This window comes from Ursus arctos, unplaced genomic scaffold (assembly GCF_023065955.2).
Source record: "Ursus arctos isolate Adak ecotype North America unplaced genomic scaffold, UrsArc2.0 scaffold_19, whole genome shotgun sequence".
In the NCBI taxonomy this organism is placed as follows: domain Eukaryota; kingdom Metazoa; phylum Chordata; class Mammalia; order Carnivora; family Ursidae; genus Ursus; species Ursus arctos.
This window is the reverse complement of record NW_026622863.1, coordinates 55525233-55542032: the sequence shown is the minus strand read 5'-3', so window position 1 is coordinate 55542032 and position 16800 is coordinate 55525233. Positions and strand designations below refer to the sequence as shown.

Below are 16800 nucleotides of genomic sequence, written 5' to 3'. Positions count from 1 at the left end.
GAAGACATGGATGCTTCACTGACTAAGCCACCAGGCACAACTCTCTATCTTACTTTAATGTAAATAATCATTCCCTGAAGACTTACTCCACCCTGATTTCTATCACTCTTATACGACGACCACAAAGGCATCTCCACGTGGACTTTCCTCACACACCGTACACCACTGCCTCCTTCATCTTCTACGCGAAATGGAGGAATGAATTCCCCATCATACAAGAGACCCTTGTGTCTCTGAGACAAGAAGGATCACATCACTTTGCTGGCATACAAGTAATAAAGGCATAGCATGAGATAAGAGTCAAATAGTATTTTCCCGAAGAGTAAAATTTCTCAAATAGGGTCAAAAGAAAAACAGAGACACTATTATCCCTTCCCAGACATCCATCCTCCCTCGATCCTTTAGGCATATTAACAAATGCAGCTGACAAATGAAGAACATGGGGTTGAACCGCCTGGGTCCACTTATACATACTTTTTTTTTTTTACGTGTGTGTGGATACATACTATGCAGTACTGTAAAAATATTTTCTGTTCACTGTGATTTCCTTAATACTGACTCTTCTGAAGCTTACATCACTATAACAATACTTATACAAACACAGACAACATACTAAGAGTGGGATATTAACTGTTTATGTTTTAGGTAAGGCTTCCTCTCAACAACAGGCTATTTTCAAGAAAGTAGGTGGGTTTTACTTTTAGGGACCCAAAAGGGAAAACCAGATTGTCAATTGTGGAAGAGTTGACACTCCTAACGTCTGCATCGTCCAAAGCTAAAATGTAACTGATTTAAGTGTTTGAACTTTAGAATTTTCTCCATAATAAATATCCTAATTGAGATCATGTCTGCAAAATGAGATGGACTTACTGCTTCCTGCTGTGAATAGCTGATATTATAGAACTTGCATTCCATTACACAGTTTGCAACTGCTCATATCTGTAATATTTTTATCCTTCACGAAGACATTTTTTTGAAGTATATGTTAAAAATATAGGATTGTCATCAATCATCACATTTCAGGCATTTCTATCCAGTAGGCTTTCACTGAAGCTGAGGAAGAATGTGTTCATGGGAAGACATGGCCAACCTTCTTGACATGTGTACAGCATCTCCACAGGTGTATTATCTCATGTTGAAGAGTTCTGAGTATGAAATAATGGCTTTGCCACATTTTCGACATTTTGTAGGGTTTCTGTCACGCTGCACTCTCTGTCATGTTTAGAACGGTCTAGTTCTGCTAAAGGCTTTGTCGCATTTTTTTCTGTTTTTACATTCCTCAGCCTTCTCACCACTATGTACTACCTTAGTTGATAAGTTTTGAGTGATAATCAAAGGCTTTGCCACATTGTTTACATTGTAAGATTTCTTTCCAATATGAAATCTCTGCTGTTGACCGAGTTGTGAAGACGAGTCCAGATGTTTGCCAGGGTTACTGCATTTAGACGTCTTCTCCCCAGTGAGGATACCATGACAGTGTGTACGCTAAGACTCGAGCTTGCATCGAAGACATTCCCCCACGCATTACTAAGTTACTATGATATACTAGTTCTCTGGAACCTGAGTTCCCTGAGGCTTATTACACTTGGACCCTTCATTCATGCTTTTCAGAGACTCATTTCATTAATACGTCTGTCTCCATTCTAAATGCCTCAGTAATTCTGGAAGCTAGAAGGGCCCTTAGAGAGGACTCCCAGTGCAACACATTAAAAAAAATGCTCCACGTTATGTATACTGCATAACTATTGACCATAGATGATTCCATAAAGAACTCCCCATGTTTATCAAAATCAGAGACATTGGAAAAGGACAGATGATGTGTTCGTTGAAGAATAATGAATCTTCTTTTTTTTTTTTTTTTTTTAAAGATTTTTTATTTATTTATTCGACAGAGATAGAGACAGCTAGCGAGAGAGGGAACACAAGCAGGGGGAGTGGGAGAGGAGGAAGCAGGCTCATAGCAGAGGAGCCTGATGTGGGGCTCGATCCCGTAACGCCGGGATCACGCCCTGAGCCGAAGGCAGACGCTTAACCGCTGTGCCACCCAGGCGCCCCAAGAATAATGAATCTTCTGACAAGGATTTCTCAAATCAATGCCATTTAGAATCCTTATCTTCCTTTATCGATGTCTCACTTTCAGAGATGTTCCTGTGCATGACTGATCCAAACTTACATTTAAAATGGTTTCAGTGATCATTTTCAACATGGACTAGCGGGGGTTTCTAGAATTTACAAATGCTCTTTTAGAGAATATGAACCTATAAAAATTGGTGTGGGTCCTTGGGTTCAAAGACATTTTTCTGCAAATATAACTGACTTAGGAGGGGATTCTCCCCCAACGCCTCCCCAGAATCTTTTTACCCTTGAGCTCTTCCAATAGGAGCGATTTCATTATGGGTAACTGTCCCAAGTTTGGTTTGATCTGACATAACACCCGTCCTGTCCTTCCCCTCTTCTTAACACATTCCCAGTCATTCGTAACTAGAGATACTCAGGGCTCAGGGCCACAGCTTCTGTACCTTCCATATCACAATCTTCTTTGCCTGTCTTTGCTAACAGGCCTAGAGTATTATGGAAACACACAACTAAGAATCAAAATAAGTTATTCCACTCACTATGCTCACATGCGTATACATTAAAGTGCTAACGTGCCCCATTAATACCTACCCTAGGACATCAGCAAATGAGGAACTGGAAGCACTTGGCCTTTGCTCTTCCACGGAGAAAAAATAGACCAATTTAAGTTTTAGAGTTCTCCAGAAGCCAGCTGGGAGAACACAACACACCCAGCAAGTACCAATGCAGAAGAGCCACATCAAAGAGACAAGGAAAGGCTTTGACACTTTCCCATAGCAGCTGCTCACCCTCCCTGACACTCCATGGCCACACTGTGAGAAAACTCCTACACGTGAGTGACCTGTGTGTTCAATGATCTGACCTCTCCGCAGCTGCCTGAGGAACGGACGGCACTTCTGTCACGAATGACATGGAAAGAAGAGGGAAGGAGCGCGCCCTCTGGAACGGAGTATTTGTTCAGACAGAGACAGATAATAGAGCTGAAGGGAAACAGAGGAAGGTATCACGGGCTGTAAAGTAACTGCACTTTCGTACCTGGGAAATTACAAGAATCTTGACACGACAAATACCCAGAATATGTGTGACACGCAACATAATTACTATGATCTGTGTGCTTTAAAACAGAGCAAGTCCAGAAACCTGGGCCCAGAGGCTCCTTTTCTTTTTTAATCCCGAAATGTCAACAAAAGATCACAAGACTACAAAAGATATAGAAAAATGTGTTCAACCACAAGAACAAATTAAATCCCACAAAGGGACCCTCAATCAATGAAGAACTCTGCATTGCATGACAATGATGTAAGCATCATAAAGCTGTGCATGGAGACAGGAGGAGACAACAGATAGGGAACTAGATGGTACCAGCAAACTGGGCACGACCAAAATGTAACCCAAAGAGACAAAGTATATCAACCAACCACCCAGGAATGGGGAGCTGAAGAATACAATCACTGAATTTAAAAATATACCAATGGGTCACCCACAGACTTGCTCAAGCAGAAGAAAGAATCAAACAAGCTAAAAACCCTTTTAAACTGTCTACTAAGAAGACCAAGGAAAAATGGGGGAAAGGACAGTCCGGGGACTCAGGAGACACGTAAGTGGACCGATATGTACATTAAGGGGACCCCATAAGGAGAGGAGAGTGAAACGGGGCAGAGAGTTGACAGGAAGAACTAAAGGCTTCTACTTCACACTTATGTGCAAAGGAAAGACCAATTCAACAATCTCAGGAATTCACAGTAGGATCAATGTCAAGACATGAACACAGGGACTCATTATAAATAATCTATCAACAATCAGAGGTGAGGGGACCTGGGTGGCTCAGTCGGTTCGCTGTCACCTTCAGCTCATGTCATAATCCCAGGAGCCTGGGATCAAGCCCCACATAGCGCTCCCTGCTCACCACTCCCCCTGCTTGTGTCTCAGATGCACTCTCTCGCTCTCTCTCTCCAACATATAAACAAGAAAAAAACCTTAAAAAAAAAAATCATAGGCAAAAAGAGAATTTTGAAAAAGCCTGACAAGAGCAACTCCTCTTCTGCAGGAGAGCCCCTGTAAGATGATTACTGCAGTTCTCAACAGACCCTATAGGAAGAAGGGAATGGGATCGAGTATTTGAGTACAGAAAGATTCAACAGTCTACACCAAGAGTCATCTACCTGGCATAATATACCTGTTTTCCATGAATGTAGAAATAAAAACAATGCCTAGGAAAAGACCCTTCAATTTACTAGTAAACCTGTCCTACAAGAAATGTGAAAGGGAGTCTTTCTGGTTGAAAACCAAGCATTCTAAAGGGTAACTGAAACCACAGGACAACATAAAACTCCTGCTCATGTCAGTATGTACACAATTCTAGAAACCTGCAGTGCTGTAATGAGGTAGCACAATCACTTGTATTTCTGCTACAGAATTGTCTTAAACAAAAGCATAAAATGCAGAAATCTGCATAAGAAACTACACCACATAAAAAATACAACTTGTGATAGTGGTAATATCCAGCAGGTTCAGGGATGGAGAGGATGAAGGAGAAAAGTTGCCTATAAAATTGACAACAGCAGTTTGAAAATGCTTTGTTATACCTTTATAATGTTTTAAGGAATCTCTAAGGCAACCAGAATGAAAATACAGACAGAAGACACGAAAGTGAATGAGAAGGGTGTCAAAGTATATCATGGGTGTATCACCAGAATTAAGATAAAATATAGGACCTACAAAACATACAGATGTAGAAAAATCGTAAATTTGCTTTTGATTCACCAAAAGTGCTTCTCATGCCAAGAGAATATAAATTCAACAATAGATGTTGAAGTTATTGCGAGTATTATAACTCACCTAGATATGCTAGAACATTCACCACCACCAGAAATACACAAGATGAGTTACACACTCTGTAGGGGTGATATTTCATAGACACATACATAATGTTCCTGGCAAACGGCATAAACCTCATTCACATTTAAGTCACACTCACATTGTTCAAAAGTGTACAGTGCTGAAAACTGTCATCGTCTAACGAAATATATCAGTAAAAAAAACAAAAACCAAAACACACAACTAACTGATGTTGAGGAAAGTCCCATACAACAGGAAGCCCGTTATTTAGGAATTCCAAATGAGAACAAGCCAAACATTAACTGAAAAAATGCCACATAATGCAATATATGAATTATTTAAAAGGAAACCTTCTATAGAGCTGTAATTTTAAACTCTGTGTATCGACGAAAAACAGGCATTTTCAATTTTGGTATATGTTCGCTGAGAGTAAACTGGAAGGAATATTCATTAAAATCAACCATGAAGGGGCGCCTGGGTGGCACAGCGGTTAAGCGTCTGCCTTCGGCTCAGGGCGTGATCCTGGAGTTATGGGATCGAGCCCCACATCAGGCTCCTCCGCTATGAGCCTGCTTCTTTCTCTCCCACTCCCCCTGCTTGTGTTCCCTCTCTGGCTGGCTGTCTCTATCTGTCAAATAAATAAATAAATAAATAAAATCAACCATGAAAAGCTGTAATGAAAAATATTATGAATAAGGACTTAAGTGACATCAAAAAATGTATTCTTTTACTCATATATTCCTCGTCTTACACAGAATTAAAGGGCATAACCCATTCTTCAGAACGAAGCAAGAAAGCAAAAACCTTCCCTTTCTAAACAAACACCGTCACAGTTATAAAATAGGCTGACAATCATTTCATAAAAAATAAATACTGGGGAGTAAATCCAGATATATTTCGAGGAAAATAGTAAAAAAACCTTATGATTAATTATTCCCGAAGTAAAATTCCATTTAGGAACAGAACATTTGTGTCACTAGGGGAATTTTACTATCCACATCACTTCTTACACAGCACATGCCCGGGTCGCCTGGGTGGCTCAGTCATTAGGCGTCTGCCTTAGGCTCAGGGTGTGATCCCAGGGTACTGGGATGAAGCCCCGCATCAGGCTCCCTGCTCCACTGTGAGCCTGTTTCTTCCCCTTCCACTCCCCCTGCTTGTGTTCCCTCTCTCGCTGGCTGTCTCTCTCTGTCAAATAAATAAATAAAATCTTAAGAAATAAAAATAAATAAAAATAAAGCACTAGCCCATGTCACATCAGAACTTTTGATCTAAGAAATAAGAGCTGAGTCTCACAGACAACTAATAAGAAAGTGAAAACATAAGACAACCTCACAGGAACTTATTATACGAAACAAAATTAGAAAATGATGCACTTATTAAGAAGCTAAGGAATGAGACTTTACTATAGGCTGCAGGTTCCAAAAGTTGTAAATCCCGAATAACATTACTGTATGTAGGAAGTCTAGGGAACAAATAGAGACATTACATTATTTCACCACTGAGGAATGGAACGTAAGGAGTGGAAACCTCTTGTTTACGTTAATACAAGGGAAAATGAACATCTGAAGTGAAATAAAGTATTTTATTTTCTCCTATTCGGGAAGTGCTTTGAAGTTACCTGATGACATTACTGAGTCTCCATTGTGTACGATTAAGACTGAAGCCTCCAAGCATGAACCAGAAAACATGTGATGTCTGCCTCCAGTGCTGCGGGGATTCCCGCCCCAATCCCCAGTATGCCCCACACAACTCTGCACACTTTCTCCCAAGAGGCAAAACGGAACTTAGAAGAGGCTTAGTGCAGACGCTCTCAGGAATAGGGAGATTTCCCTAAGGACCTCAAAGCAATGGAAAAGCTCTCCAATTATGGAGGCCCTCCCATACCCCGGAACCCTCACTGTGGCTGTGACGAACCATCACTGGAGCTGAAGCAGAACCCTTCGAGAATATGAAAGCATGACAATACTGTGAAAAGATGTCCCTCTGTGAAGGACGGGGCAATACACCTGGGCTTCTCCAACCGATTTTCATTCCAGCAGAGCTACTGGAACCGCATTTTAAGCTCTATCTTCCTCCTCCTTCAGACTTGGATGTCCTCTGTCATCAGCTTCATTCATTCCCACCTACCTGGATCAAAGCCTGCTGTCTTGTTCCTCTTCTCATCCCACGGTTCCTTCCTCTGCTCCAAAAGGGAGACCAAATCAGGCTTGGACACAATGACACCTGTTTAATAGAGAAAGGGAATATAAGTATGGCTGTGGATTCTTGCGAGCCACTACTGGGCTCAGTAGGGAAGAGAGGACATTGTAGAATTCTAGAAGATGATTTCCCCAACACTGTTCACCAACAGCCCCTAGAGAACATGCAGGAGTTTCAAACACTCACTTCCTAACTAGCACTTCCAAGTCCTACCGAGACAATAAGGCGGCATAAAAATTGGAGTTTAAATGCAGGCAGTACCGCTCCACACCACACCAGGTTCAGAACTACCGCTATTCTACCGAAATGATGTGACCCTAAGGAAGCAGAAGCTAAAGCTGAAAAGGAAACATCAAGAAGATTTTTGTCCCCATCTACAAATCCTTACTTTAGTCCCTTAGGGCAGTGACCTGAATTCCACTTGTGCAAAGAGGAATCATCCAAGAGACAGTCTTCAAAGGAAGAATGAAACCCCGAGTGTGGCTTGGGAAATCTGGAAGGAGTCATCCTCACCCAAGAACAGGAGGTGTCCGTAGTTCTCCAGCATCACGTCCCTGTACAGTTCCCGCTGCGTGTGGCTCAGGCATCGCCACTCCTCCTGGGAGAATTCTATGGCCACGTCCCCGAATGTCAGCACTCCCTGCAAGAAATACCACCGTCACCAAGTGGCCATTGAGAGAATTCATAATGGTCCCTAAGATCAAGACGGAGTTAGTGTCACCAGCTAGACCCCAACATCTGACCTTCACTGCTTACCACTGTATCCCCCAAATTAGATCCCACATTTTACTTCACTTCTTCTGTCCACCTTATCCTTTACTTCAGCCAGAACACCCCGTGGGCAGAGTCTCCTGCGGGAAAACAGAAACTATCCAATGAAATGTAATGACCGCCCATGGGAAGTGCTTGGGCTGGCCCAGTTTGAGGGAGAGGGACCCAGATGTAACCCATGGAGTTATCAAGTTACCTTTATCTCAATATAAGGCTAATATTCTCCACCCACGGAGAAGCACAAACCTCATTTACTGAATGTGCAAAGACATCAGGTTTGAACTCAGGCTATGATCCTAGAGTTCACTGAAAAGGACATGCAGGTGGATATTCAGAGAGGACTCTATGCCAAATGTTCACAGCAGGTGTCAAACGTGAGAACAATGATGGAAACAAGAAGTTATCTACACAAAATCAATCTAACCATTTATATTTCATGCACCCATCCACACATGTAGGAAGTAGTTATACACATGAAACGTGATAGAGTGGAAAATTGTCATGATGAGTAACTCAAGAACCATTTTCAATGACATCACACTTATAAATTACTTTGTGGATGATGCTGCTTCTGGAATTTAATTCACATGATATCAACACAAACACAGAGAATGATACACATAAAACAGCTATTATTTAGGAGTCTGGTATGAAGAAGGATAGAGGCAGAAAAATGTTCACCTTTAACTCAGAAGGCTGACCCACCGACGGCATAGCTCTGCTAAGAGTCAAATACATGCTACTTGTTACCTTACGGTCTCTTAACTGCCTGTACATTTCACCGATAATAACATCGAACAGAGAGATAGCATCGAACAGATCAGGCCAAAGTAAGAAGCACAAATTCAAAGAAACCTTTCTGATCTTATACTCTGTGCACCTACCCCCCACCCCCCCCACCCCCCCACCCCGCCTTGAACACTAAGCATAAAACCACCCGCTTCACGCAGTCAACGTGCAGCTCTTTCTGCCCACAGCTCCTGTCCCCGAGCTACTCAATAAACCGACTCTCGGGCACCGTAACACATCTCAAAAATTCGTTCTTGACCAACATGCTCAAGGATCCCACAACACAGCATTTCATTGATGCTTTTGTGTCAATCATCATCTGTGATATAATTCAGGATTTAAGACACTCAAACACGTTAATTATAGAATTCTTGTTTTCCTCATCTGAAAATTCACTGAAGGAAATAGGGCGCCTGGATGACGCAATGGCTCAGGTGTCCAACTCTTGATTTTGGCTCAGGTCATGGTCTCGGGGTCCAGGGATCCACTCAGCACAGAGTCGGCATGAACTTCTCTCCCTCCCCCTCTGGCTCTAGGGGATCACCTCTCCACCTCTCACACAAACACACTAGTTCTCTCACTCGCTACAATAAATAAATAAACTACTCTTCTTTTTTTTAAATGAAGAGAAGGTCTACCACTTGAGTGTGGAATAAAGTAAAAACTCACAGGATGGCGGAATGACTGACTTAGATCCCCCAGGCCCAGGAGACAATACTACCAACTACAGGAAGGTCAGAGTCTTCATTTGTGCAGTGGAAACTCATGTACGGGCCGAAGACATTTTTCATGAAAGAAATCCGTTCTCATTAAACCTCAGGGACAGGACCCGTTGGCAGAAGAGCTGCAGTGTGACTGTGAGAAGGTACTGACTATAAACTCTTCATGTAGGGGTAGCGATAACAGAAGTCTCTGAGGGGATTTTCCTATGTTCAAGATGATCCTGGAGGTCTGGCTATGGTCAAGCTAAGGTTGCTTTTGCCTCCAGCAAAGCATTAACACTAAGGCACTTGTGAATTCCTTGAGGAAAGTCATACTTTCCATGTGCCAAGTATTTATCTGTGGGCTGCAAGTTGCAAGGACATTTCCTTTTTCTCTACATTTCTTTTGCTTTGTTCTCCTGATCAGAAACTACAAGCAAAGGCAAAATCAGAAGAAAGAAGCTTCCAGGTGAAATGGGATGGTTTCTGCACATCACCCAGTAAATCCGTCCAAGACCCTTAGGAAGTAAGGACAGTTTGAGCCTTACAGGGGGAGCTATCTGGCAGAGACTCAAGCCATTAAAAGAAGTTAATATCAGCTGCAATGGAACGTTGATCATCGGCCCCTAGGCACATTGAAGGACCTGTTGCTGGGTGCTGAGTAAGGGACAGGTGGGACTAGGGAGGGGTGGACAGCTACGGGGCTAGGTGACCAGGGTCACCAAAAATCCCAGGAAAGAGGGACATAAAGAAAATAAGAGCTAAGCGAATGTGACCACACCTCCTCGTTTGTTTTAAACACCAGAGATGACATACTCAAAGGAGAAGTAATCATGCTGCTATCAGTGGTGACGTCAAGGAGACTGAAGGTCCCTGGTCAGTTTTCTATAAAAGACCAACCATAAAGGCGCTGGGTGGCAACCATTCGGGACCCCGCTCACTCTAGAAAGCTTGCTTTCTGTTCTCACCTTCACGTGATAAACTATCACTTTCCCCTTTTGTGCCTGATACTCATTCTGCTACACCACACAAGAACCCGGCACCATGGTGTTCTTTCTAGAAGCCTCCTTTCAGGCAAACTGGCTTGAGTGCTGGAATGGGGGAGGGGCCGGTGACTATCTGCCTGAATGCAGACAGGCCCAGGAGCGACCCACCCCCAAAGAGACATAGGTCCTAACTCACCAATGGGCTACTTACAACCAGGTTTGGTTCCCTAAAAGGGAAGATTCCATCTGTTCCCAGACTGCCTCATCTTCCCCTTTAAAACCAGGCCCCGCCCACTACCTCCAAGCACAAGGCCTCTCTGGTGTCCTTCCCCACCCCCATCCCTTGCTGTGCATTCAGTGAGCTTCTGGCTCCTTTGTTCAGCCTCAGCTGAATTCTCTCACTTCCCCTGCCAGTGGCCCACGCCTGCTCATCACCAAAAATACCCATCTGCTCAAGAGACTCACCATTTAGGGACCACATTCTTGTACCCCTAAACAGTAAACCAGCATGTCAATTAAACTATGAGAATACAGTCGATTTATACAAACTTCAATCACGTATGCTTTCCCGGTCTGGTAATACCTAGTATATTTTAGATACATTCTAAAGGATATGAACCCCTCTTTTTTCAGAGAATATTCCAAGTGATTCTGGATATCGTATCATATTCAGTGTTTATCTGTGCATTTTCTTAACTGGTCTACACAGAGCTTATAAGGCTTCCAGATGGGGCCTAAATAAGACCATTTTCCATCACTGATATCCCAGAACCAGACCCCTTCAGCAATAGGAATCTTTAACTCAACACCTTCCCAAGGATCTGTCACCAAGGGACTATTTGCAATACTGGCAGGCAGGTCTTTCATTCAAAGTGACAACCGTTGATGGCCAACTCTAAGCCCGGTTGGAGAGAAGGGATAGAAGGCTCTGGCTGATAGGGGAGAAGGGTTCTAAAGATCGAATTTGAGTATCATGTCTGAAAAGTTTTAAAAACTGGGTGTAAACATAGAGCAGAAACATCAGAACTAGAAAAAAATCAATATTAACAATTTCTAAATGTAAGGAATTTCTCAAGAAAAAGACGATAGGGCTTTGGAACTCGCACGCCAGGCTTACCTGAGAACTGGCCATTTCTTCTTCACCTCGTCCTCCGGACTTCTTGCTCAGAAGGATTCCAGGAGAAACCGCAGCTGCAGCAGGAGAAAATGCCTTTAAAGCCCCCAACAGGGTGTCTCCACCCATAAACGTCTTGCCTGCAGGCAGGACTTTCAAATGCACAAAAAGGCCCACTTTCCTAGCCCTTTGTGTCAGGAGCTATTCAGAAACAATGAATTCTTCCTTGGAGACCAATCTTGGGAGTTTTTCCTTCTCTGGTTCAGAGGGCCTCCCCCACCACAGACACACAACTTCTGCTAGAGCAGAAAGAAGAAACGTGTGCTGCATGGACCTGACGTTTCCAGATTCCCGTGTCAGCGCCCGTGTTACTTCTCCTTGAGCCAAGCCTGCCCTCTGGTTAAGCCTGCTTAACCCTGGCTTCACCTAGAATCCCCTGGAGCATTTAATGAAAACATCACACAGTTGCTTCCCCCCTCACAGATTTACAGACTCTGGGGTGGGGAACCTGGGCTTTGATCACTTCTTGAAACTCCCCACGTGACCCTATTGGGAAGCATTTGGGGAGATGACCAGGCAAAAAGGAGTAATCAAGGCTGTGGTTGTTATTCCGATTTAATCCATGCCTTGTTCATGGATCACGGTCTCTTTCTCCCTCTTTCTGCTACACAGAGGGAGCCAACCTTACAAATGGAGTTTCCCTTAGAGATGCAAATGTCTGCTACAAAAGTACCCAGCCAGGTTTCAGAGCGCTTTCTTGGTCGGCTGTTTCTTTTTCTTCTTCTTTTCCTAAAGATTTCACTTATTTATTTGAGAGAGAGAGCGAGACCAAGAGAGAGAGAGAGAGGGAGAGTAGCAGAGAGAGGGAGAAGCAGACTCCCCACTGAGCATGGAACCCACCACGGGGTTTGATCCCAGGACCATGACTGAGCCAAAGACAAGTGCTTAACAGACTGCTGCACCCAGGCCCCCCTGTCTGCTCTTTCTTTAAAATACCAGCCAATAAGAATCCTTATCCTAACGAGACATATGTTGGGGTGACAACATGTGCTCCGACAGTAGGTAAATGGTTACTTTCATAACTAACTGCCACAGTCTTTTCCAAAGGGAAAGTACATTATTCACTCCCATCAGCAATACATGAGCATTCTAATTCCTCAACATGCTCCCTGAAATTTGGTGTGAACCTTTTTCTTTATCTTTCCCATTCTAGAAAATACAGGGTCGTTTCTCTTTGCAAAAAATGAAGCGGTCTTCCTACAGCTGTCCTGGAGACTGAACTGAAACCACGTAAACACATAAACGTGATCAAAAATCAAAATGGCCACATTACAGCATCAGCAAGCCTTGATATTAAACTAGGGATCCTTTTCCCTCTCCTCTCCAACCCTCCTCTCTCCCCTTCTTAGCCTTTCCTTTCCAGCACCGGGTCCACCCTGAAAAGGTGATGGACACAGCTGGCGGCACAGACACTATTCCTGGTGGAACCGGCTAGATCTTGTAAGGATTTCCTGACAAATACCCCAGCCCTGCCTCTGGGGGGCTTGCAGTTTTGAAGGCCCTGACCTCCTGCAGCCTCTCTTGCTGGCGAAGTAATTAACCTGTTGTTCCTCTTGATCCCCAGCTCCGGCTTCACGTTCTATTTTGGCTCCGAAGCACGGATGTCAGGTTTTCACAGCAGAATGTGAAGAAGAGGAACACATTTATCTTCCTCCATTCTCAATTCCTTGGCCAGTTTAATATCTAAGTGTACATAAGACAGATTCACAAGGGAAAAAGAAAGTGATGTCTTACTTAGGGGAGACTCAGAGACATGAGGCTCAAAGACAGGTGACTGATGCTTACATGCCACTGTGACTTAAGAAGGGGTTGGGCATTTAGCATTTCAGAAAGGGGAAGCATATGCACAGGAGAAAGGAGAGAGCAACTGAACTGTCCTGCACAAGCTCGCCCTGGGCACCATCTACCCTGCCCAGCACCTCCTTCATGTCTACAGGGAGCCGCCGGGAGTCTGCTCTCAAATAGTGGTACAGATTCCAGTGCCCCCCTTTGTACTGATTAACTGACGTCGAGGTCCTTTAAAAATCGTTGGGCCGGGCAGAAACTTTAGAGCTGGTTTTTGGACAAGACTCCAACTTCTTCCCAAGTGGCCGGCCTCCTGAATACACCTCCTATTTCTTTCCAATCAAAACTCATGCCTGTGTCTTGGCTTTTCATGCGACTGGCAGCCAAACTTGGGTTTTTCAGTAACAAACTGTTGTGGGATTGCTGAGTACAACCATCCGGAAAGCATTCTTGAGATGTCTGATTGTGCACTTGTGTTATTTAGGACTTTATGGAAAAATGTGGCTAGAGGAATAATTTTCCTTTAATATTCAAGATTATTTTACCTGGACTAACATTCAGATTGACTAAGAAATCCTAGTTTGTAATTGCATCCACAACCCATCATGAAAGGGTCCCCGGAGAAATAACTAATGCACATTGTTTTTATGCTTTTTAGAAAAAGAGAAAATACATCTGTGAGGATTTGGCAAAATGAGGAAAACCTCTTTGGGCCTTGGAATAGTATGGAATTCTGAGCGGAATCTGGGCAGTCACAGTAAAGTAGTGAAAAGTCACAAGGTTTGTTCATGCGGACTTCTCAGCTCCCCTTCCTCTATGCCTGGAGGTAAGAATCGCTCTTTACCTCTCTTTTGTTTTTTTTATTTACTTTTTATTTATTTATTTGACAGAGAGAGAGACAGCCAGTGAGAGAAGGAACACAGCAGGGGAGTGGGAGAGGAAGAAGCAGGCTCCCAGCGGAGGAGCCTGATGTGGGACTGGATCCCAGGACTCTGGGATCACAACCTGGCCCGAAGGCAGACGCGCTTAACCACTGAGCCACCCAGGCGCCCCCTCTTTACCTCTCTGTGCAGGAAAGGTATCTATTGCTTGGGACATTGGGTTCCTGCTTTCTGACTGCTGTCCTAAGGAGACGGGGGAAATTAGACACACACACAACAGTGTGCAGTGATGAAGGCTGAGACAGAGATCCATCCACCAGCCAAGGAAGATCAAGGAGAGCTGACAGTCCCCAGAAGTCAGAAAGAGGAAAGACTCCATTGCAGAGATAAAGTGTGGCTCTGGCAACAGCGTGATGTCAGACACCTAAGAACTTGCAGAACTGAGAGCCAGAATTTGGGGGCTTGTTTAGCCCCCCGGTTGTGCTAATGTGTTACAGCAGCCCTAGGAAACTAACACAGGTCCTGTCCTCTCTTCCCCTGTGGCTCTGTTCCCCCAACTCCCCAGACTCTGTGCACTCCATTTACCCCTGTGCCTTCACTCTGTCCCCACTGGATGACTCCTTGTCTTCTGGCCACACACCTCGACCTCAAGTGGCAGTGCTCCTTATTCTCTCCATGACACACGCTGTGAACAGGGTCCCTGTGGAGTGTTGCTGTGTTGAAGGAATACAAAGAGTGGAAGGAGTGTTTGTTTCCAGGCATCCAGAGTACCATACTTGATCCCGTTTTTCCCACATGCAAACACGTTACGGAGATGCACTTCCTCACGGGACTAAATGTGATTTTATGAACCCCAGTGTGACTCTGTGAGCTTATGTCCCCAGAAGTGTGTTTCATTCTGTGTGTGTTGCTGGAGGAGTATGTGTGTGTGTGTGTGTGTGTTGTGTGTCTGCATGGGTGTCTGTCAATGGGGGACTGAACTGTGAGTTTGCAACGGACTGTGTGTGCGTGTATGGGATTGTGTATTTGAATGTTTGAGTGTGTAGATGTGGGGGGTGTGTACAGAATGTAAGTTGTCTCGTTACAGCTCTAACGCATCCCTTGGCAATTGTGGTTGCTTTGGGAAGGAGACATGGGTCAGATGTGGATTTGTTTATTTGAAATATCAAAGGATTGTGTAAGTTTTAACACCTGTTCAATAATTAGGAAATTAATGCCTATTACAAAATGCAAAAAGTGAGAACCGCGGTAACCCCTCAGTCACACAGAAATGATTTCACTGATAACCTAGAACTTTGGCTTTGTGATCAGACGGACAGTTTCCAACAGTTGTTACCAATGCAACGTTTCTTTTTGGGCAAATATTTCAAATACTTCTGAAGGAGAGGTAAGTTATGAACCTTACAATTATGTAAGCAATATGCATCCCTCTCTACAGAAACATACTCAGATGTTCCCACCTGTATGATTTTAAGTCTTGTATAAATACACGTACAGATACTGAGTTAAAAGTATGCGTGCTGTTTTAGCGCATATCGTGTTCTGTAAGGTGATGCAGCTTTTCTCAACATTTACGTGATCTAGTATAGAGATGTCTTAGTAAGAATGGAATGAGGACATACCTTAAAATATGCATGTATTTTATTGATGACATAGAAGTCATTTTTAAGTTTCCCATATGAAGAATGTTGTGATTTATGTTTCAGACAGATTTGTATCTATTTCTTTAAAAAAATTTTTTTTTTATTTGAGAGAGAGCACAAGCAGGAATAGCAGAAAGGCAGAGGGAGAAGCAGACTCCCTGCTGAGCGGGGAGTCAGAAGAGGGGCATGATCCCAGGGTTGGGAGCATGACCTGAGCTAAGGGCAGATGCTTAACTGACTGAGCCCCCAGGTGCCCCTATTTATTTCTGTGAGTAGTAGAGTGCGAGCTGTAAATTACTGCTTCAAAGGTGAAGGAAATCAAAATTTTTATAGGTACTGTACAGGAGCTCTTGCCCAAGGTTGCCCTTATATCCTTCTTTAGACAGAGTGTATGTTTTTCCTCCTGGCTTCACCAACACTCTTTATTACCACTCATTTTGTCTATCATGAGGCTAGAAGTGATGGCTCTGTATTTATTTGTATTCTACTTACCGGCTGTGATATTTGAGCAATTTTCATTATTGAACATTCAGGTTATTCTGTCAATTAACTTCTGTACATAGAAGAGTAAGGTACAACGGCAGAGGTATTGTCTCTCAGTCCTATTTAATAATTAAAATATTTCCTCCTTGGCTAACACTAATTTTTTACTTACACTATCTAAGAAAAATAGATATGCTCTTGATTATAGTGTTCAATGTATACATCCTACCATGATTCTGTCTTTTGTGGAAGGTACACACTAGTGCGTGCTTGAAAATACCGTATATTCTCCTACATTTAGTCAAAATATTGTAAGATGTTTAACTTTTTAGAAATTATTTGCCCTTTTTTTCTATTGCTATTAGTTTGTATGTTCTATGCAAATAAGCCCATACCACTTAGTAGACAGTCCATTCTGGAGAACATAGGAATTAGCTGTCTATTCTAAAGGGGCTTTTATGTCTGTCTCCA

At 43.3% G+C, this 16800-nt stretch overlaps 1 protein-coding gene across 25 annotated transcripts in view; it reads right to left on the bottom strand.

The window, feature by feature from the left end:
- Positions 1-16800, bottom strand: part of LOC113249186 (zinc finger protein 420-like) — a 237286-nt gene that overhangs the window by 156339 nt on the left and 64147 nt on the right. For 18 of the 25 annotated variants that reach the window (XR_008960058.1, XR_008960059.1, XR_008960057.1 and 15 more), the window contains 3 exons: positions 11481-11554; positions 7630-7756; positions 7045-7140 (listed from right to left, as the gene is read on the bottom strand). Coding sequence is in view for 16 of the 25 variants with exons in the window: in XM_057313978.1 (XP_057169961.1) it covers positions 7045-7140; positions 7630-7756; positions 11481-11554 (297 nt within the window). In the remaining 9 variants the exon portion in view is untranslated. Of the gene's footprint in view, positions 1-7044; positions 7141-7629; positions 7757-11480; positions 11555-14788; positions 14917-16800 lie in introns of those variants that run through there. The other 7 variants (XR_008960063.1, XR_008960061.1, XR_008960062.1 and 4 more) reach the window with 4 other exon arrangements.